Genomic DNA, 23,235 nt, shown 5'->3' with positions numbered 1-23,235 from the left:
CATAGGATGCAGCCGCGTTTATGATCATATTTAATTATCATCTTCCCAGATAGGCTATGCCTTCAACACTATCATTTCCCCTAAAAACTGAAGGAAAAACTTAGTATACAGACAACATTTATGAATGAATTGCCAACTTGTAAATCTGTGAAAGTATATTTTAAGAAATGAAAACATATATGTATCTGAAACAATTTATAGTTAAAATATAGGCATATATATACTCATTTAAGTTCTATATATTAATGAACTACTAGGAATTATGTATTTCTGTGCTATTCAAACACAGCTATGCTGATATACCTATTAATATATGCAATATTGTTATCATACTAACATGGGCACTATAAATACAGAGATAAAAGTAATAAAGTGCATATGGATATATATTTACATGCATATGCCTAGTGTATTTATGCACAAATGCAGAAACCAGTATTCCTGGATTGTCAGCCCATCTGTGTGTTTGAGAACAGGTTTCTAAGCTTTAGACTCTTACAGTATTCAGTATACCAATTAATATTTGGAAAGCTTCAAAACGTACTTTGCCAGTTTCTCTGCGGAGACACTGAAGTATGAGATGATTTTAACTCAGCGTAAACATATCAGGGGAGATATATTTTTGTGCTCCATTTGTTGTAGCTGTGGACCTGACGAAGTCTCCTACCTTTACACAGCTGAAGTAGGCTTATAAGAGTTGAATGCAATTCTCCCTACGTGGAAATGACTTATGGCTGCTTCCCACCAAAAATATTTGTGAGTAATTGAATTGACATGCCACTGAAAACTGAATCCTTGCATCCTGCATAAACAGCAGAGTAAAAATAGATGTGCATGGATTCTGCCACTAAAACAAAATAAAAGCCGTACAAGCAAGAAGCTCCCTTTTGTTCTTGGAATTCCTGAGTGCCATTCACAGGATGCCTTCATAAACATGCCCAATATGTGTCAGTGCTAATAAGGGTCAAACAAAAACATGGAGAACAACTGCTAACCTATAGCAGTTTGATTCAACAAAGGATCTCTCTTGATTAAGCAATACACAAAGCATTCTGAAATTACTTTTGGGCAAGATTATGCATATCAATGGCCAGACTCCTGGTAAATATGAAGAAGAAAAGATTATTGATTTCAGTGGTGCTAAGCTTGCTTTATACCATTTCAAAATATGGTTTACCATCTATCTTCCCCTTTTGTGACATTTCTTCATGGCTTTTTGCTAAAATTAAGTGGACATTATTCTTCCATTCTCACCCACCCTGTAGCTTCTCCCTCTTTTCATTTTTCTTAGCATTTTCTAAAGCATAAATATGTCTGAAGAACAATGGCAATTTTCATTAATTTTCTCTGAAAACATGAGCGCACATTTGTCTTTTCCTTCATATCTCCACAAGACAAAAAGCAAAAAATCAACATCAAAAGTAATTAGGCAAAAGCATGTTCTTTGTACTATTACAGTGCAGTAAACATGGGCATCCGCACCTTCTGCTTTTACAGCTTTCAATGTTTATGCAGCTAGAAGCTATTTCTAACTTATACCACAATTCTGACCATCACCTCATAAATGCAGCGATAACCAGAATATTTCCTATTCTCTGTTTTTATCATGGTATATGAGGTTTCTTTTTTATTTTCTTTAACACATCTGTGTCTATGCTCTGCATTTAAAACAAACAAAAAAAAAAAAACAACAAAACAAAAACCCCAACAACAAAAAAAGTCTGTACACACTAAAATAACTAAAACATCTACAAGCATGTAATTACACCATGTGTTCTTAGTAACCAAGAATAAATTGCTTCTGAAGTAAGTGACCTCAGACCCCTCCACCCACAGTAAAAGTTCATTAAGAAAAGCATCTCTCAGGGCGAGAGCAATAGCTGCCAAAGGAAAACACTTTCTCATTTTCAGATGCCCACAATTGCAATTACACCAACTGTTAAACATGCTTTAGCATAGACGTCTCTGCTGGACAAGTATACAGAACTCCTAATTAAAGGGCTTCATTTTTGCCACAAAGGGAGCTAGATTGTTATGGCGTCTATTGTCCTATGCTTAATGAAGGATGAGATATAGTTTAAATAATTAGTAACACCGCTGGATGAGAATGCAAGTAATTAGCATAGCCTGACACCTAGAGCTACACACTAGTTGCTGTTGTTGGCATCAACAATGTGTTGATTTAAATAGAAAATTGCAAGAAAAGAAAGCATTACATGAAGCAGTTTTGTTTTTCTTCTTCAAAGATACAATTAGCCACCAATTCTTGAATGAATCCACTACCCTATTGACTAGCACACACTCATTCCTTTAGAATTTTCTTTAAAGATTTGCATAACCCATCTATCAAACAAGCCCTATGTATTTAAAAACCCTCAGCAACAATATAGCAAGCAACAACCTGTTTTTCAAATAGGTATTTTCTGATTTACTTGGACACTGCATTTACCACTGGCATCCACACATTATCTGTAACTTAGCAAAGACTAACAGCAAGCTTGAACCAAAGACTTAAAACAGCAAAACCAGCAGTTACTCAAGGGATGGCATTTATGAAGAAGGTTGCCTCAACATGAAAAGGGACCAGACTGTCTTGCATGTTCACTGCTAAACAGTGACGTAAATAAACCCAATTCCTTTACTCCTAAGGAAGAAATCCCATCTCCTGAGCTGAAAATCTCATTCTCAGAGTTTTATATATAAAACAGCTCACATTACTGAAATTGAAGAGGCAATAAGGAAAGCAAGAACATCAATTTCTGATTGCCTTCTTATGAAAAGAGAATGGACTCTGGATCTGGATGGAAATCACCTAGCCTGCTATCCCTGGGCTCAAACTGGTGGTAAAATTGGCATGATTGGTATCACTGCAGGGATTAACTAAATAAAATAAGTCTATTTCACTCATGACAAAAAGGATAGTAATTAGATTTCATGTCGGCTAATAATTTCCTGTGTAAACTACTTCCAGGTAGTTTGAGAACAAAGAGAGTTTATAAGTCTAAACAAAAATTGCATGGATATTATAAATAATGACAGAAATTGCATTTGTAAAAAAGAGTTATTTGATCCAGGCTCACACTAATCATTAAATTAGCACTTGAATTACTCATTGATGAGACTGGTGGGAAGTACTCTATTAGGCTTCTGCCAGGTTTTTCTAATCTGGGAAACATCTAATGTGAACGCCGCTTGTTTGTTTGAGATACCCATCCAGAGTCTGCTTAGGCATCTTTGCACAGGAAAGACAGAGATTATGCAAAAACACACACATTTTTTTCTTAACCATGTGCAATATTAAGCCAATAATCTCAAGTGAAGACACCTGCTTTTTAAAATCTTCTTACAAAATTGACCATATGTAAATATACCAGCACTAAGAAATTTACTGACATCCTCAAACATACACTTAGCCAATACTGAACTCCAAAGGTATTTCACATCAAGTTGCACATTCCTACTCTTATCAAGTTGATAAATGATACAGGTGTTCAGTCTCTATTAGCTTGCTGAATTGTAGCACCTGGTAAGCATGTAACCTGTTGGATTATTGAAGAGCACTGTAGATTCATGCACCTTCCATTCACATTTAGAGCCCATGTCCCATTTTATCAGTGGCTAAACTCCTAATTATTTAAAAACAAACAAACAAACAAACAAACAACAAGCACTTCTTCAGAAAAAAATAAATATGTAAAGCTGAAATAACAACTTCTATTTAAGATTTAAAAAACTCATTAAGAAATCGAAAGAAGCTATCAGGTCCAAGAAGTATCTTTCATTATATTCATATAATCGTAGAGCATGATTTGCATATCTGCACATGCACAGAGGCATAAAAACCATATGGTATGCAGAATATACCTGCACTCACACAAAGTTATCATCTATGCATGCAGCCTCACATTTTTATCTTCAAGTTATTTAAGAATACATTTCCAGTTAGTTAAATCTATTAATTCAGTTTCTTCTCACATCTCCAAAACTTATTATGATTATCTTCGCACTCCACACTTGTGTCTTCTCAACATAACCAAGGAATCCCCCCAAAACGCATGCAGACAAGTACATACAGACTAGCCTGAGGGAATCTCATGCATTCCTCTCCTCTGCTGCAGCACCTAAATCTATGTGTTGGGTCCAAGGCTACTTTATGGCCTCAATGGAAGCCTGCAGAGCAACCTGAGCAGGTCTGCATCATAGCCGCCTGTTCCAGTGAGGACATCCCACAGGGGCTAGGTGGGTGCCAGGTGGGAGGAGAGAACCACGGAATGCCACAAGGAGCTGAAGGAGATTTTTGGTTTAGTTTCCTTTGGGGCAGCACAGGGGGACTGGGGCTGGCATTTGGTTTCCCTGGCTGACAAGGCAGCTGCAGCCCCTGACATCAGCAGGTATAAATGCATTTCCTATTAGCAGTGATGAAAAGGGTTTTCTGTGATAAAAGCGGTGCGATAAAAAATAATCAACAGCAGAGTATATGCAAAGAACACCTGACACTTCCATCAGGGCCTGTGTATGTGTAGCCAACACAAAACCCTGCCAATTGCCAAGAGGGAAGATGTGGACGGATGCACACAGATAATCTAATACTAGCTTATTGTGCTAGCAATAGTGTACACTGCATGCAGCAGAAAAATCAAAGCGCAACCGAGGAATCTTTCTTCAAGGGAAAATCTGACCCCTTTTTGATGAGCACAAAGCAGTCTGTACATGCATCTCGTCTGATGACAGACCACACACCTGCCTTTACGAGCCCGTGCCCAAACAAGGAAATGCAACACTCAGTGGCAGGACACCTTCCCTCCCCACCACTCAATATGGGGTGTGAGAGCAGCACTCACCTTCAGCTTGTCGTAGCGCTCGCTTAGAGCTGCTACCTGATGGTCCCGGTGCCGCCCGACCAGCTTGCACAGGGCGCAGATCAGCTGGTCATCCGTCACGCAGTACATGTTCACCTTCTCATCCTCATGCTCCAAGCACATTAATCCCCTAATGTGAGAGTCCGGGATGGGCTCGATCAGCCGGTGGCCGGTGAAAGGCTTCTTGTTGGGGTGCGTGGCTTTCAGGCACTCCTCGCAGTAGGAGACCTCGCAGGTCACGCATGTCTTCACTGCCTCCTGGGCAGGGTCCTGGTCGCAGAACTGGCAGAGGACCTTCTCACAGGAGGACATGCTGTTGCTGTCGAATGCCCGCTCCCGACGGGTCTCGCTGGGGGAGTTGGGCCCACTCACTGAGGCTTTCTGAAAGCGGTCGATGATGTTCTGCAGGGTGACGTTGCGCTTGAGCCCCTCTAGACCGCGCTGGCTGAGGGTGATGACATAGCGGCAGGTGGGGCACTGGAAGGCGGTGATAGACTCCACCGGCTCGTTGGAGGCGCAGTGGGAGACCAGGATGCGGTGCGCGCAGTTGAAGCAGAGACTGTGAGCGCAGGGCAGCAGCAGTGGGTCCTCAAACAGCTCCAGACAGATAGGGCAGGTCAGTTCCGACTCCAGTGTTTCCATCTTCAGGCAAAGCTTTCCTGTGGCGTCAGCGAAATCCAGGGAAGCTGATCAGCTATCTGGAAACACATGCAAAATTCGATTAGGCGAGCGACAACACGAGGGGTCAGCCATGGGGGGTTGTCAGATTCGCCGCAGCTCCCAGTGCTATCGGTCCACCACACCGGGCAGGAGAGCAAGCAAAAGTTTTGAACCTGCACATGCACACATCAAGGTATTTAAAACTAGATGGCTTTTTTTTTTTCCTATATTCTCTGTTTGCTTAGGAATACAAAGCAAAAGCTCCTTATTCTTTTGCTTTCTCTTTCTTGCTTGTGCGACTGAGGAAAGCAGCAGATGTTTCTCTGCACTGCTAAAAAAACAGAATGATTAAAACAACAAAATGATGATTTTCAAACAGCCTAATACAGCAAAATCAGATTTCTTTCGCAGATGCTGTTTTTGGCTTTGCTAATCCCATAGTAAAACTTTAAACAACTTCACCTTTGTATAGCGTTGTGCAAGAGTTAGCCCAGTGTATAACAGCTGGTAACCTTACACATTATTGCTATCTTAATTCACACAGTTCTTTTCTCAGGTTGAAATGCCAAGTTATTGTTATAGCATGGCACCTAGGTTACACATCTGTGTTCACCTGTGTAAATATTTACACCAATATACACAGGGAACAGTGTATCAAGGAAAGCATGTGATATTTTTCTGTTTTTCATGGATGTATTCATTGTACCATATTATTATGCTCCTCCTATGTATTTGAAGATAATTTGTACCTTACATACAGGCACATATATATGTATAAATATGACACGTGTGTTTGCAGTGAGAGAAATGGAGCCAGAGGATTGCAGTGTCCTAACTGAAATACCCCAAGATAGATGAAGCACATGAAATAATTGAGCCCAAATTCCTGATGATTCAAACCCATGAAAAGAGCCCGCAGTGAGAAAGACAGTGAAAAGTGAGATTTGGTTTGTCTGTGTGCATGCTTTGTTGTGTAAATACTCTCCATTGCTGAAACTCCTGAACTACGCTCGCTCTAGTGGTCTTATTAACCATCTGAGGTAGATTACGAATCTGTGGCTTTTGATGGGATTTTCTAGAGGAGGCAGCAGTGCAGCCCTCTCAGAGATCCACTAAAACTTCATTTTGCTCCCAATTCTGCTTTCAGCAACACAGAGAGAATGCAAAAGCGTCGCCCCACGCAGCTCTCCCTGCAGAAGCTCCCATCAGGGCCCCATCGCTGCTGAGAGTGGACAGCTCAGTGAGGCAGAAGCAAGAGCTACGCTTCACACTCACATAGCCATACCTCCTCACAGTACAATCTATTTAAGCTTTGTTGCTCATAAGCAAGCACAGCTTCAGATGGCACAGCTGCACGGCCCCCGCACTGTAAAGTCATTGTTCTGCTGTGTGAACTCTCGCCTCCTTCCCTGACCAGGAAGAAAGAGGGGCAGACAAGAATCCCCCCAGACAAGTCCTGGTTCATTAAGGGTGAGGAGAGCTGGGGCTCATTAGCAGCCTTGGGAACCAAGCGCGATTGAACCTCCTGTACTACATGGCAATTAGAGCACGGGGCATGGTGGCAGGAATACTACCTATAACCCCAATAGGAACCACAATAAAACGGGAGATTTTGGCAGGCACAGAGGCAAAGTTCAGAGTGCCCGTCAGCTTCTTGCACTGCTTACTTGTGGGAAGAACAGCAAGGTATCCGTTCCAGAGTGTGCTTAGAAATTAGAATACTCTGCCTCTTTGCACTCAGGCCTCCTTTCATTCTGCCAAGAAATTTGAGTGCTTAGGGAAAGGCACTGACCCTGTCATAGAATTCGGTTTCCTGAGTCTTCTGTGATGCCGATATTACTTGAAATGAAGTTCAGTTTGTCAAAGACTAATTCATTTATAACTACCCATCAGATGCCATAATTGCGTGGTGCATCTGGTCAAAATTAAAGGCCTGGCAATTTGATCTAAGCAGGAAGACAGCTTCCCTGCTCTCTCCTCTGCCATAGCCACACAGCACAGCAAAAGATTAAAGCATTTTCTGCAAATGAAGAACAGTTTGTCTTCCCTCCTCTTCACTCTCTGTATCACACAAGTCCCAGAAGATAAGAATCTCATTCACATTGTTTGAATCCCTTCCACACCACAACTGTATACCTCATCATCCGCTTATCCTGCGGGCTGAAAGCTGCACTGGAAATGGGAGAAGGGGATTTGGGGCTGGCAGCAGACAAGGTTTTAAGGAGGCAAGGCACCTAATCATTGCTCATCTCTTGGCAGCCTAGTGAAAACCTGCCGACCTTTCTGGTTTGCTTCATAAGACCATGTTCCGGATATGGGGCTTTCTTCTGTGCTCTCCATTCTGTACAGAATTCCTCCTGCTCTCTCATGTGCCAAAAGGTTTCATTCATTTTGTCTCCTTCTCAAAGCACATTGTTTTAAATAAAAGAATAACCAAAGGCTTTTCTATGTTACTCATCTAAAAGACAGTTGAAAAGACTAAACCAGCAGAAAAATATTTGCATCACTGACTCATGGAAAAGTGTTTGAATCACTGTCACGGCTCTGTCTAAACACCACCATCCTAACTGATAACCCATTCCAATCTATCTGACCTGATGCAACAGCCACTTATTCCTGACTAGCAATGGTGTCAAAATCTGATCTCAGACTGTAAAATTCTTGGAATAGAAGCCCATAAAAGCCTGTCTTCCATGGTAATCAAAGCTGAGCATGCTGACAGAACCAAACAAAGACATTTCCCTGTTTCCTTTTGCAGCTGCCAGTATGTCAAAAAACACCGCAACTGGGAGAGAGCAATGAAGACTTAAAGAGGCACGGAAGAGGGGCTGTATTTTCTGGGTAACCCAGTGACTACTCTCTAACTCACTGCAACGCTGCCTTTGCTTTTAAGCTGACATCTAAAGTACAGTGTGCAGCTCATCCAGCTACAGAATCTTCTAAGCTCCTTGGTGTTAAAGTATCATACTTCATAATTTACTTTCGAGTGTGTGATAAGAGAATCCAAGGCATCAGTAATAAGGCAGGAATAGGTAGAAATGTAACGTGTATGGTTTATAATATGTACATGGCCAAATTCTATAGACAACATGGCCTGCAAGTGGAAAGCCACACAGAAAGCCTCAAGACCCAGAATGAAAAAAAAATGTCCTGACCTTTTCTATCCCAGCTGTTCCTACAACCTTCATGGAAAGCAAGAAGAGAATCTACTAGGAATGAGAGAAGCTTCCTAAGAAGCTTCAGTTTCCAACCTAGCTCCTCATGCGGAGTTCACAGCAGGAATTAAGAATATTTTGGTGCACCTTAGATTGTAGTGGCCTCAGTGACATGGAAGGGGAAAACAGTTGTATGTTGAAGGAGTGAAGATTTAGGTTGGATGCCACGGGGATGGATGTTCTTTACTATCAGAGTGGTGAGATGCGGGAACAGCCTGCCCAGGGAGGTTGTGGATGCCCCATCCCTGGAGGTGTTCACAGCCAGGCTGGATGGGACCCTGGGCAACCTGGTCTAGTATTAGCTATGGAGGTTGGTGGCCCTGCCTGTGGCAGGGGGGTTGGGGCTTGATGATCTTTGAGGTCCCTTCCAACCCAAGCCATTCTATGATTCTAAGATTCTCAGCAAATTTTAAGAATCTTAGTAACCAATAGTTCTATGCAAAAGAGCTGGATATGTGCCACATTCCAGAACTCCTTGATGTGCCACCTCACTGACAAGCCAGTATGTTACGTTTTGGTGAATGATCAGCAAAATACACCCAAGGAGGTTCAAACAGCACTTTTTTTCCTAACAATCTGCTGACCTGAGGCTACCACTATATGATGACCACGATAAGGCTATTCTGCCTAGGTCCTCCAAACTCATATATGGGAATGTTCATAAATGCACACAAGACTGCAGACTAAACTAAAAATGAAGCACTTGTGGATTAAATGTTTTTCTAGAAAACGCCATTTTTTTTTCAGTCAGAAAACAAAATATTAAGTTGCCACAAGATGGGTATGAAAAGAAATTTCACATGAAATATAAAAAACTGGGTATGAAAGGTAATAAAATGGGTTATTCATGTATGAATGCATGTGCCTACGTATCCTAGGTGTATAGTAAAAGAAGATTTACAGTGAACACACATACTTTTCCTGAATGAACTATGGCAAGTGCTTAAGCAGTCTACTATCATAATACACAGCTGCAGTTTTCAAAGCAGCAGTATTTTTCTGTTAAGTGCACTATAAAAGGAAAATTTTAAATTTATGTTCTTGTCATAAAATTTGGCATGGGCAATAAAAACCACTTGCAATTTCTTCTGTTAGCTGTAAAACAAAAAGGAAGAAAATGCTCTTCTTTTGCCATTTTCTATCCCTTTCCAGGATACAGACAAAATTGCCTTGGGAACAACTGTTCCTTTGAACAAATGAATCTGATTGCCTTACTTCACATTCAATAAATATTTCAAATGTGATTAAACCAATGGAATGTTTCATAGAGTGTGGTTTGTCCCAAGTCCATTAGACGTTCTACCTTCGGCACCAGAGATGTTGGAGCCAATGAGTAACTTGTGATGCTATCAATTTGCAGCACCACAGCTAGTGAGATAGTCATCTAAGTATTGTAATGTGCGTAAGTATTGCACAGGGAACTAATAATCAAAACTCAGATATATATATTTTTTAAATGTTTAATGAAAACCTCCATAATATTAAACAAAGCAAGTTTCACATGCCCTCAAGCATGGAAATACTTGTTTTTCTACTGATTTTTTCTTTGTTTTGTTGTTATTTTTACCTGAGCAGTGCAAATTAATAAATATTCAAAGGGCAGTACCTGTTCAACAGCCTATTATGCAAAAGCACATACAAAAACTGAATAGTTTATCCTAGCCATACATTTTCCCTGACAAAAGAATGATCAGCTTTCTTGTCTACAAGGAAGCAACATAGAATATTTCTACAATTTTGAGATAGTTGTTTGCAACACCTAAAGGATATTAAAGCAGCAAAAGAACATCTGCCATATTGCTTGCAGTGATGCAAAGCCTTGATAACATCTTTCTCCACTTGAACCATATGTTAGTAACAGAATATATTTTCAAAAAGCCAAATGCTGCGTGTTCTTCAGTGAGATGAACATATAACAGAATTATGGTCTTTGGCACAATATCATGTATTCCTCCTCACAGGAGCTAAAACAATAACTGAGCCTCAAAACCTAATAGGTAAGAAAAAAGAAAGAAAAAATACATGCAAAGATCATAGCTCTTAAATTCCAAGGTAATCAATAAATTGCTGATTTGATATTATATACAATGCTATACTGGATGCAATATTACACATGCACATAAATCTATACTAATGCACATTTGGAATGCTTTTTGACCTTTATTTTTTGTAGTCCTGCAACTTCTGTAGCTTTGCATACTCTAGGTACAAGATTTAATACTTCCTCAAAATGCTTGGGGGTAATGAAAGCAAAGGATTGTTTAATCCTTAGCACATGTGGGTCAGCATTATGTCTACAAGAATTAGCGGTGTCTTCCTAACAAACTTATGCCTGAAGATCTGTTCCAAAAATCCCTTCTCCAAAAAAAAAAATCACACTTCTCAATGAAGAAACTGGCATTTATTCTGGGGTATATCACAGCAATACAACAAGAAATATTGAGGAAGTGGTCTCACACCAAGCCCCACCAGTCTTCATATGGCTTTGGTTGCACAACAGAGCCGGAAATCTCTCACTACTAGGAATTTTACTTCTGTAGTGCCTTAGGTGACATGGTGCTCTTTATAGCAGACAATACAACTACAAAAATAGCCAGAAATAGTTCAGTATTTTCCTCCTAGTCATATGTATTCACACACACTGATATGTTTAGTAAAGCCTGGTAAGCACTGGGGCCCTTAAGCTACCACAATTTTTTAATGAAGGTTTTAGTGTGGCTTCAAGAAAGCATATTGTTCTCTTTCCAGCAAGTTGTCCTATGAATTCTTTCCCTACAGTAAAGGCAGGATCATTAATACTATTTCAAATCATAATCATCACCGCCATCTAGATAAAAATGTGGAATATAATTCCAGTGGAAGAAGTTGAAAGTTTTCTTATCAAACACAGCCTTAAAATAAATAGCAGCAAACAAAGTCCCAGGAACTATAACAGTTAGGAAGCTGTGACCTCACTTGCCAGACAGAAATCTGAATTTAAACTACTAGCAAGATGAGGGCATATTGTGCTCCTTTGCCTATCTAAAAGCTTCCTGTGCTTATAAAGCAATACCTATTCACATTACATGGCGCACTGCTGGCCTCTCACTGTCTTGTTTTCTGCTCCTCTACACATTTGCAAAGGCTACAAAGAGATTCTAAGTGCTCCAAAAAACCTCACCACCCAGCACCAAGGAGTTCCCTTGCTCTACTTGCGGTAAGCTGAGCTGCCAAAGATCAATGGTGTATTTAAAAATCAAGATTGTAATCAGTTAATTAGAAGGGGAAATTAGCTGTGAAGTGTGGGAGTGTGGAGGATAAGGAACAAATTATATCTGTGCTCTGAAGGTAATCTATTTTAGAGGACAGAGGTAGTTAGAAACCTCTCTCAGTGGTGCACGAAGCACTCAGCTCAGGCTTCTTGTGCCCAGAAGTAGCAAAACAGACACCTGCAGCACTACTGCTCCATTTGGAGAGGAAAAATCATCATGAAGATCCTCATCAGACCCCCAAGCTTGTTTGGGTAAAATGGGGATATTACCCATCTTAACACTGACGCTTGGACCACAGTGTCTGTGCTTCTGCTGCTCCACAGAGGAGTAATAAGTTCCCATTCGGTTAGCAGAATTATTTGGGGACCATTCTTTGGCTCTATAAGCCAAAACAGAAGTCTGCAAATACATCATAGCAAATCATGAGTAGCACAAATATTAGAAACCTATTCCTCTCTCTTGCTGCCTAGTGGATCCTAGCCACAAAGGACCGTATTCATATGAACTGGTCTTTATCGACTCCCATGGTAGTTAACAGCAAAAGAAAAGTATCTTTAGAGGCACCACACATAAACTATTTTAGACTATCTTTAGGATTAAATGATCTGTGCTTCCTAGAACTCATTCCAAATATAAAGAGAACTTAGAGTAAAATAAATTAATCTAAGAAGTAACCATATTCAGTATCTTGAGATTTAAGAAGAAGATAGACAATCTACTGCTATGCTTTTGCTAAAGAATGTTCTTATGAGCCCTGTGATTACTTATTTAGTAAAATTTGCTTACAAAGTTCTCTTCTGGAGTACCCAGTAGTTTCTATCATTCTCTACTTCCAAAGATAGAAAAGGATGCACGGATATCTGAATGAATAACTTGCATGTGAATACTGACTTGCAGTATTAATCCAAATCACCCCAAATGGGCAGAATGGTCCATGATTGAATATTCTGACCCTGACACAACAGGTCAACAAATGAAAATGATGAAATCAACTAAAAAGAAAAAGAAATGCTGAGCTGCATACAGCCTACTGTTCTGCCCCTAAGACACTCAAGGGTTTGGCACCCCAATTCAGTCTTTTTGGTGAGACTATGTCTCGCTCACAATGAGATGCAAAGTCCGTGTTAATATGGCCAAATCCTAAAGTGGCAAGATTCTCTTTAACCCCTCTGGAGAATTAAGTCATGTCAGCTGCAAAGAAAGAAACGCTTGTTTGCCAGACGCACACCCACTTGTATTTTATTTCTTAAGAAAGTGTTACTTAACAGAAACATACCACAATAAACCCTGGTGATCTCAAATGTTTTCCTCTATGCATTTACATTCTTTAAAGGTGTTATCCTTTAAGGGCTATTTAAGGACCTGAGACAAACCAATCATTAAGTGTAACCACATAATCTTGACAAACAAGTCTTCAGTAGACATGCCATGGCAAAACTTCATTGCTTCAAACTAAGAAATTCAGACCAGCAAAGAGTTGCATTGTATCAGCAATGTAATTTGCAGCTCAGAAACCAAAAGGGTAAATAGCACTAGTTCTTCTTAAACTCTTCTGATGACCAACCAGAGAGGCACTCTTGGAATTGAAGTAAGTCAGGAAACATAGTAACACCAGTTTCAAATCCATTTTTGCAAAATGATAAGAAAGAGTGATCCAATTTACCTATACTTCACTTGATATAAACCAGAAAACTGAACAAAAGCCAGAAGCTCCATTATTAAATTTAATCTCACTCTTCTAAGAGAAGTCGTCATTCTAAAATGTCATTATACAGCATCTCTGTTGATTGGAGTCCCAGCCCTGAGTCACAGGTTCATACAGCTCTTTTCCTGTTCTCAGAGAGCTCCTGATCTTGGGAGAAGCTTTGCCACATAAACTTACAAAAATAACAGAAAATGCTTTTTTTTCCCTATCAGGATATGGCTAAATGTGCTATTGAACATGCATACACTTTCACAGATACATTCAGTGGAAAGGACCCACTGAATATAGGTATTTGGACTAGTTACTATTTTACTTGACAACCTCAGATTAATCATCCTGCAGCCAATCTTCAGTATAGGCTGAGGCAGAAGAAAAAGGCAGCTAACATAACCAGTCACTTCTGAATAACTGTATCCGTACCCCAGTAAGGCTCTTAAAGGTTCTCAATATCACTCAGAAAATAGCTTACTAGCTTTTAAGACAGCATGGAAAGAGAAAGCAATAACTTAATTACATCCCTTTGAGACCTACTCTTCAACAACATATGAAGTCTCACAGTTTATTAAAAAAAAATAAACCTTGAATAAATTGTCTGCCTCCTGTCAGTTATCAACTAAGTCACCACTAATATGTATTACTGGCATATGTTTGCACCATCTCTAGCCTCAGCCTTTCTTTCTGGGAGCTTGCTAAGTAACCAGCTTAACGCTGGCCTGAATGTCAGTTTATCTTGTCCTTAGAAAACAACTCACTTTGAAATACTGAACCGAGAAAAATGTATTAGAAATTTTCTACCTGTGGACTATGCATATTTCTGATTCTGCTAAAGAAATGGTGCATTTTGTGGGCTTTCAAATTTGCATGTTAAAAAACTGTAGTGACCAGACCATCCCTGCAAGTATACCAGTGCCAAGATGTATTAAAAAAAAACCTCTGAACAAACAGCACAGTCTCTAGGCCACCCTACTTAAGTGTCATAGTTCTAGGTTACATAACTTCATCAGTTGCAAATAAATAAATGGGATTTGAAAGACTTTGCTCGAGGAGTGAAGTGGACTTCAGGGAATTACTGTATTTTTTCCCATTCTTCTTGTGTAAACACACATCTCAGTCTTCATCTGTTCTTTTTAAAACAGAATTATAATGTTCCAGATGTTGTTAACACTATGAAGATGCTAATGCTCCCTTCAGCTCTCTTACTTTTGTTGCTTCATGACAACAAGACAACGAGTGCTTGTCTGAACACACAAGAGATAAATACAGACTGCCAAAAAGTTCCCTTCCTTTTCCCCCACATTTCTAGTACTGAAAACAAAAATTCATCACAGCAATAGACCAAACCTCCACTCTTCCTGTACAAACACTGAACACCTTCAAAAATGCTTCCCTAGTCCCTTGCAATGGCAAGCCCCCACGCTCCAGCATCGACCACTCCACAGGTACCCACCGCTGCATCCCGCCCTCCTCCTCCTCCCGGCTGGGCCATGGCTGCAGAGATATGGACCGCTGACCCTTCAGGAAGCGTGGGCAGCTTCAGTTGCAGCCCCCGTCCCAGCAATCCTATCCCAGTGCTGCCTTTCTCCTTCACTGTGAGGCAGCGGCAGCTGGAGCACAACAGGAAAGCCTTCCCTACAATTGCAGGAAAACCCGCTCCACCTAACCACCTCCGCCAGCCTGTCAACTGCCCTTCTCGCTGGGCCAGCACTGAAATACCTGCTTTCTCTTTCAAGAACCAATCCAAAGAGCGTGAGGAGCCAGGGTCCTCTCTTGGAGCATCCAGCACTTGGCCTGGAGGCTACAGAGGACAGGAGACCATGGGATGGCACCACCACACAGCCAGGCATAGGGCAAGCTCAGTTCCAGGAGCAATTAGCCCAGTGATGAGTGATGAGGGAGCAGCAGCACCCAGATGATAACAGGAGACTGGGGCTGTCCCAACTTGCCATGTGCACAATGAGGGTTGCAGAAGGCTGTGTTTATTGATTTTTCCAAATATTACTCAAAAACTTAATAACAAACTGAGTCCAGCAGAAGTTTACCAAAAATGGAGATGATCTGAAAGAGTATAGTGCCCAAGACCCCATGGAGACCCTACTTTCAGGTGAAATGACAGAGGATAGTAGTTGCTTAACTTCTTTTTGTTTGTTTTTAGCTAAATTTGCATGCAAGCAGCAAACTGCAACAGCAAACTACAAATGCTTCATCAAAGTGCCCAGGAGGAACTTCGACTGAAGTCACACCAGATGTTTGGTCTCCAGTAAAGGTGTTAAAAATTCATGCAAAGTGGAAACAGCAGGAAAGAACTGCTTCCTTGTGTTCGCCGCTTTTCATGTTCCAATGGCTTCTTTCATACAATGCTAACAAAGTGAAGCAAAACATACCTCAGAGGTTTGAGCACAAGGATGCAATGCCACAGCCTTCAGTCTTTCTTCCGTGGAGTGAGCACTTTGTTCTCATTGAAACAATAAACAACTGTCGTGATTATTTAATTTCCTATTCATTTCATTCACTTGAAACAATAGACTGGAGCCCTCACATGTGCACACCCTTCATAAGGTTTTTTAAAGGTTTCTCCAGGCTGTGTCTGTTAGCATGTGAGTGGAATGTCAGCTTGTAACTGGAAAAACGAGCATGCAGAAAGCAAGACAGATGTGCAGAGGGATTGTGATTATCACAACTCTTTTTTTTATGATATTAAATATCCATAGGTAATCTAGAGTCAAATCAAGTTCTAACCAGCCTAGCGAGGGTCATAGCTCAAGTCCAAGCTGGACGGATTTTAGATTCCTCAGCTCATATCCTATCCCTGAGTTTCATTAAACAGCATCATGCGGTTTCTTTGGACTGTCCCTCCAGCCATGCTGTCTTACATTCATCTGGGCGCATTCAGGATCAACCACTGTGAAAACTGGTGTTATTGGCAGGTGCTGTCCTGCTGCTCTGTTTTTCCATACTATAGTTAGTCCAAGCTTTTCATGCCCTTTGCTTGCAGACAATCAGCCACAGTCTGAAACAAAGTTTCAATAAACACACGGCTTTTTGTAGTGAAATGCAATCTATCACAAAAGTGACACAAGGTCCAACAGCTCTAATTCTACTGATATTTTTACCTTGATTTCTGCACACATGCTTCTTCAATTCATCATGTATGTTTTAATGGACAACACTGGAAGAAGCTTCCAAAACTTATCTGGATCTGGCTACATACAACAGTATGTCTATGAAGGCTTTGGTGCACTTATCACTTCACATAGATGAGAATGCACATGCACATATGCTCAAGTATCATCAGAGAAGTAGGTTGATGTATCTAAGCTTAACAAAGCTTAAGTCTCAGATACATAAATGAGGATTGTTTATTGAACCACTGTAACGTGATCGTGTTTCATCATGTGTGAATTCTTAATAATGGATTTCTGGTGACACTATCTATAGAATTTATCTTGGTTTTTGTGCAGGCTTCTGTTTCTTCAGAACACAGGGGGTGTTCAATAGCATGTTTCGTATTATTCACACCCTATAGCTACGTTGTATAGTAACCCAGTATTATTTTGGTTACAATACTCCTTGCAATCAAGAAACACAATACTGCAGGAACTGGAACAGATTGACGATAGGACAGAAATGAGCAGGTGTCCAACGGGACTGTAAGAGGTCCTATTTCCACAAAGCATCCAAAATGCTGGGAAAACATGATAGCGGGACCAACTGTGAGAAGCAATTTCATATGGGCACAAAACTCTACTCCAACTTCACTACTGCACTTCCCTGAAATATAAGCACTCAGTGTTGTTTTTGTTGAATCTGGTTGTCCTGCTCTGGTTCTAGAAATCCAGGAACTGAGACTTCTGCTTGTTGGTTTACAGATCCTAACATGCAGCCTCAGAAACTCTGTCTTTAATGTTCCGCCCTCTACTCTATGTGAGAAAATTCTCTCTGCCACTAATTTCATGTGCAGTACAGAAACACAAACAAGGTTTTTTTTATAAGCTCAAGTATTTGTGGAATTTTGTTTAATCTTATTTTGATGGACAGGGGACATATTTTTAGATTGATAGGTGCTGCTGCCAGATACCAAGCAGTTGAACTCCAATCAATCTATTCACTGTACATGGAATGCAAATGCCATAGCATACTATAATGAGATCATAGGAGAGATCTGTTCTAACATTAGCAATTTAAACAAATATGCTAATATGCTGCAGCTTATCATACTCTCACAGGCAAGCCAGAGAGTAGACTCATAAATTACTTATGCTATGCAGCTAATCATAGGATCTTCTGATGAAGAAAAATAATAACAATCAGTGGTTTGATAATGCATCTGCATTCTTCTCTTTTTATAACCAGTCAGTACAGAGGGTCTGATCCACAAGACATCTACAGCTCCCTTGTTTGTTGAGCAGTGCCAAATTTAGAGCAGCCTCAGCACTGTTCTGAAATTACATCAGAACCACAGGGCTCTCGTAACTTGGGCAAGTACCTTTGTTACATTATTGATTAGTCCCTTCCTTGCGCGTTCCAAATATAACAAATGGGGGAAACAGAGATGCTCCCGCCACTTATTCGGTGTCTGTACCCTGTGATTCTCTTGGCATAAGAGAGACGTATAACAGATAATTAAAAAAAATCCACAACACAGTCTAGGTCTTTGGAAAAAGTCAAGAAATGTCATGTCAGCAAGAGCATCTCACGTAATGCAATTTCAACAACTTCTTAATATTACATTGTTTCACATGAATGCTTATTGCCAATTCTCTTACAAATGGTTGTTTCATATTAATTGATCTTTGATCTATAAAAGCCCCTCCTCTGTCTGAAAATAATGATAGGCGACTGTATGTAGGTATTCCCTAATGGTTCATCTGCATTTTACAGTGATATTTAAATATACTCTGACTTTGGCCCAATAACACACACTACAAATGACCCACTCATTTTATGTTAATAAAATGTTAATGCTCTCTGGAGAAAGGTAAACCTTAATTTCAGTACCGGCACTTGATGCTGAAACAATTTATGCCTCTCTGGAGGAGCAACGGGTAGTACCCGATTCATATCAGATTATGAAATATCCAGTTTCCCTTATCTTCCTAAATGTCAGAGAAAGCCACAAAGAGAAACTCCCCTCACTTCCAATACACACCAGCTACTTGTGATCTTGGGGTTAGGTAAAGCAGGTAAAGGGAAAAATAAAAACTACTCATGCCCCATTTTACTGTTACGTGCTTTTAACATTTCCCTGTGAGTACTGAAGCCATTTACTCAATGCTGCATGTGGGGGTTTCAATAGAGAAAGTGAAGATTAATTACTCTGTTCCAAATTGTTAGATGAATGAGACAGCGCTGAACCGTAATCTGCCCCCTTGAAAGTCCCAGCAGGAATGATCAAGGCAGGTGTCTGAAAATACCAAATGGTCCAAACTGTTAAAATAACATTTAGAGACTATCAGCATGCAACTGTATGCTTCTAAAACAAGACAAAGGAGGAAAAAAAAATAACCTAAAAAAAAAGCATAAACCACCACAGACAAATTCAAATGAACTGGTTCATTTTTATGTCTTCTCCTGCAGAATAGCTGAAAGGATTGTTCACCTGTTCAAACCCAAGACAGTGAAGATTTTGGTCTAAAAGGCTAGATATGCGCAATTTGGATATTGCTCTTTATCATGCTCTGAGAACATTCCATGTAACTGTAACAAGCTGTTCTGTTAGTGGTTAGGTTTTGAAGTTAATTGGTTTATACTCGCTGCTCTGTGTAACATTATTCATTGTGCTTTCTACATAGCAGCCCCTTGGAGGAAAGAAAGCCTCTCATTCTACGCAGTTAACTACGCTGAAGCAGTAAGCATTCTGTCAAATCACTCTGGTAGGGACTGCTGTCATCTCACAGTGCTAAGGCCTAACCTCTGCACTTAGCCAGTCCTTCATCTCACTGTGCTTTCAGATCAGATTTAAAGAGGAATAGGTGAAAACAGGTGAAAACAAGGCCAATACATTGTCTCTATTTTCTGCTGAGAAGCCAATGTCCTTGCTGCTGAAAACAATCCAAGTTTTGAATTCAAAGTTCCCTTAAAAATTTGCATTTTACTCAGAATTCCTGAAAAAAAAACTGCAGAAAAGTTATCAAGAACAATAGGTATGAAATACCTTATTTAATCTTGATAATAAGCCACAATATGTTATCTTTAATGACTCAAACACTGTACATTCACAGCTAAGTCAAACTACATTACTCTTTACTATACACGATTCTTACACCTTCTTCATATGCTTTGTCTTAAGAGAAATTGATGCATTCCTGAGCAACTACAAAATATTTTCAAAGTCACATACCTCTCTTAAACTGTATGTGGACATCAAACTATTACTTTAATTACAAATCTAGCAGTGCATACTGGAATCTGTGATTTCCATATTAATAAAATAACGCTTCAAGTGATTGGCAAAATCATGAGATGGATTTCTGACTTGTTCATTCACACGCATACATGTGAACAGCAGCTGAACCTTCAGTCCTCATTCCAACTAAGGCCATTGTTCTGTGGCTTTCTTTGAAGGAGATGCCTTCTCACCACACATAGGAGTGGGGATCACACTGCCTGACATGGAGAGATAGCATCAGATACATGAATTTCCTGGGAATGCTAAATAAAGCTAAGTACATAGATAAATACCCAGAGAAAGCAAGTATATGCTAATAAAATGGTCTATAGTCCCAAGGGTGTATCTATTGTCTTCCAGGGAAATTCTTCTATTCACTGTACCGAGTGAATGAGGACCGTGAGCAAAAGGAGATGAATAGCCTTGAAAACGATTAGTAAAAGAAAACTACCTTTTAATAAAGAACATTAGCTCACGCAAAACAAAGCAAAGCACCAGGGAACAGACCCTTACTTAACAACATAGCATCTGTTGAGCGGCTTATGTGCCTTTTACATTTGCTAAGGAATGCAGAATCCAGACCCTCAATTTGTATGGAAACATATACAACCTTCTGTTTCTCTCCTAAAGCTTTATCAAGTGAAGAGAGATAACTATTTACTAATGCAAGTCTATAAACGAAGATGATTATGGATACCCAGTGGAATGCAAATTGCTTAAATCATGGTAAAAACCATATACTCAGTCTTCAGCTAGTTCACAGGATGGTTTGTACAACCTCACATAAGATGAATTTAAACCCAGGCCTCCTGAGGCCGCTGAAGAAAATATCTCCACATAGTCAGGCCTTGCTGATTATGCATGATTTATGTGATGATTTGTGCTTTTCTGATTCTCCAAAGAAATATAAATCACTGTAATGTGCTGCATTCTATTTTTGTATGGACTACTGACCTGTTCACCTGATTTTTCCTTATTTCAGAAACAAAAAAGAGAGAATTCATAAATCAGAATCAGAGTAGAGTCATCTTTAGAAGTTCAGGTTTTAATTAATGAGGTCGTTATAGCTAGTGTTAAACATAGAGCTCTAATTAATCCCATCAATCACATTACTTCTTTATGTACTAGCAGTTTGCAAGAAATTAAGCTAGCACCAATCTTGTGTAACTGTACAACCCCTTTCTCCCCCTACTTATTACAAACTTTCTAATTGTCTGAGAACTTTCTTCTTGTGTCTTACGCTTTACTCTTCATTCTTTTGTTGGTGCCTTTACATCTAGAAGATAAAAAATATTGCCAAATTCCAGATTATGGAGTCATGTAAGTATTAGCTCCCACTGACAGGAAAGAAGAGCCCATCACTATGTAGTAGGCTGCCCAGAGGTGCCCCTGTAGATCTCATTATCACTGTCACGGCAGTATATGCAAAGGAATCTTACTCCAAAAAAGAAAAAATCAATGTCAACCAAGAGACAAGGAAATAAATACGATATAGTTTATTTCTGCCTTCCATCTAAAGAAACTCCTGCCACTGTCACATACTATGTTATACCATAAACTAAAACTAAACGCATACCACCCAGCTCAGACCAAGTGGGAAACAGCGCATTTATTCTCAAGCAAGAGAGATGAAAAATGCTTAAATAACAATGCAGTCTAGCAAGTAAACCTAAGAACAAAGACTAACAGTGACTTGAGGAAAAAAAAGTAAAATCAGCTGGTTATGTAAGCCATAACAATATCCTTGGGGATGAGTTGTTATGAAACTTTCAAATCTGGAGCATGAAATGATACTCCTCTAGATGACAAAGAGTGTTAAAGCTTCTGCAGATAGAGAAGCCATCACACACTCAATTATATTTCAAAAGCTGAAGATCATACAAGATTGATATTAGTATGTCAAAGAGAACACAAGTTAGTCAGCTGAGAATGACACATATTGCAGCTATTGGTTTTAGTCTATTTGAAGCAAAGATTTCTAATATAGGCATATTTTTCTTTGGGAAAAAGTAATATTTGCTATGAAAATGATCAGTCTTCACCAGTACTACAAGACAGGCTATGGCCCACATAAAATGTTTAAATTAAGGGAAAAAACAGGAACAAGCCAGTTACTGTCTGAGCCTCTCCCTGGAAATGCCCTCTCTACTGCTGGTATCAGGCAGCAGGGCAGACATCAGCACACCCGTTTCCCATCATTTTCTCCTCTGAGAGCACTTCTGTGCTTTGGGCCTTCATAATACGCCACCACACCAAGACCCACTGCCAATTTTAAACTTAGGATCTCCTAAGCAATAATTTCTCAAATAAGTGATGCAGTGTCTAATAGTGCCCAGCACTGTGAAGATACATAACACCTCAATATTAATTGCAAATTCAGCTTTCCATTCCAGGTGACTTTTATTTGTGATGACTATCATTAAATTACTCTACCTAACTTTCTTTAGGTCAAACAGACAGAGCAGAATGCCCCTTGAAAAAATAAAGTTACTGGAGTACAAAGAAAGCACTAGGGATTGGGTTATTCCCTAGCAACGTTTGTTGTTGTAGCTCATTTTTCAGTTTCCAGTACTGAAAGGGCCTGTGCTCTATAAGCTTCCTCTACGCTTGTCAGTCTTGTCCATGTTATCAACTCAGGAATGCAATAAATTCTCTTTTATTCTTTTGTTCTTTCCCACCGTCTCCATCTAATTAATGCCAAGCAATATAAATATGTCTTTGTGAACCACACAGACACAGCAGTGGCTGAGCCAAGTAGCTGCTGCAGGTGGTAGTTTGTACAATCTGCAAAGTAACCAAAGTGGTTCAGCAGCATGAAACAAACAAACCAACCAGAAAGAAAGACAGACAGACAAGACCACCTGACAACCTGCCTGACAGCCCACCTTTGGGTTATTCTGCACTAATTTCAATGAGCCTGTGCTAAATTGAAGGTCATGATGACTCGTGTGTAACAAAAAGAGAGGAATTCCACTTTTTTCACAGCAGACAAAACTAATCTGCTCAACAGCTTGAATGCTATTCAGACAATACTTATTAAAGAGCAGCTAGCCAACAGGAATGTCTTCTCCAGGCAACCAACCTGGCTGGCAGCTGGTTATCCCCACAGAGAAGCGTGCTCTGTCTTTGAAACCATGAAGATGGATAAAACAATATCATA

At 39.9% G+C, this 23,235-nt stretch overlaps 1 protein-coding gene across 5 annotated transcripts in view; it reads right to left on the bottom strand.

Annotated features, from left to right (window-relative positions):
- MID1 (midline 1) overlaps nucleotides 1-23,235 on the bottom strand; it is a 232,209-nt gene that overhangs the window by 86,212 nt on the left and 122,762 nt on the right. For 4 of the 5 annotated variants that reach the window (XM_072360744.1, XM_072360736.1, XM_072360731.1 and 1 more), the window contains exon 2: nucleotides 4,842-5,557. In XM_072360744.1, the coding sequence (XP_072216845.1) occupies nucleotides 4,842-5,501 (660 nt within the window). In that variant the 5' untranslated portion in view covers nucleotides 5,502-5,557. Of the gene's footprint in view, nucleotides 1-4,841; nucleotides 5,558-15,137; nucleotides 15,280-23,235 lie in introns of those variants that run through there. The other variant, XM_072360753.1, reaches the window with a different exon arrangement.

This window comes from Excalfactoria chinensis, chromosome 1, assembly GCF_039878825.1.
Source record: "Excalfactoria chinensis isolate bCotChi1 chromosome 1, bCotChi1.hap2, whole genome shotgun sequence".
Lineage (NCBI taxonomy): Eukaryota > Metazoa > Chordata > Aves > Galliformes > Phasianidae > Excalfactoria > Excalfactoria chinensis.
Note: the sequence above shows the minus strand (reverse complement) of the source record. Positions and strands in the feature narration are given on the sequence as shown.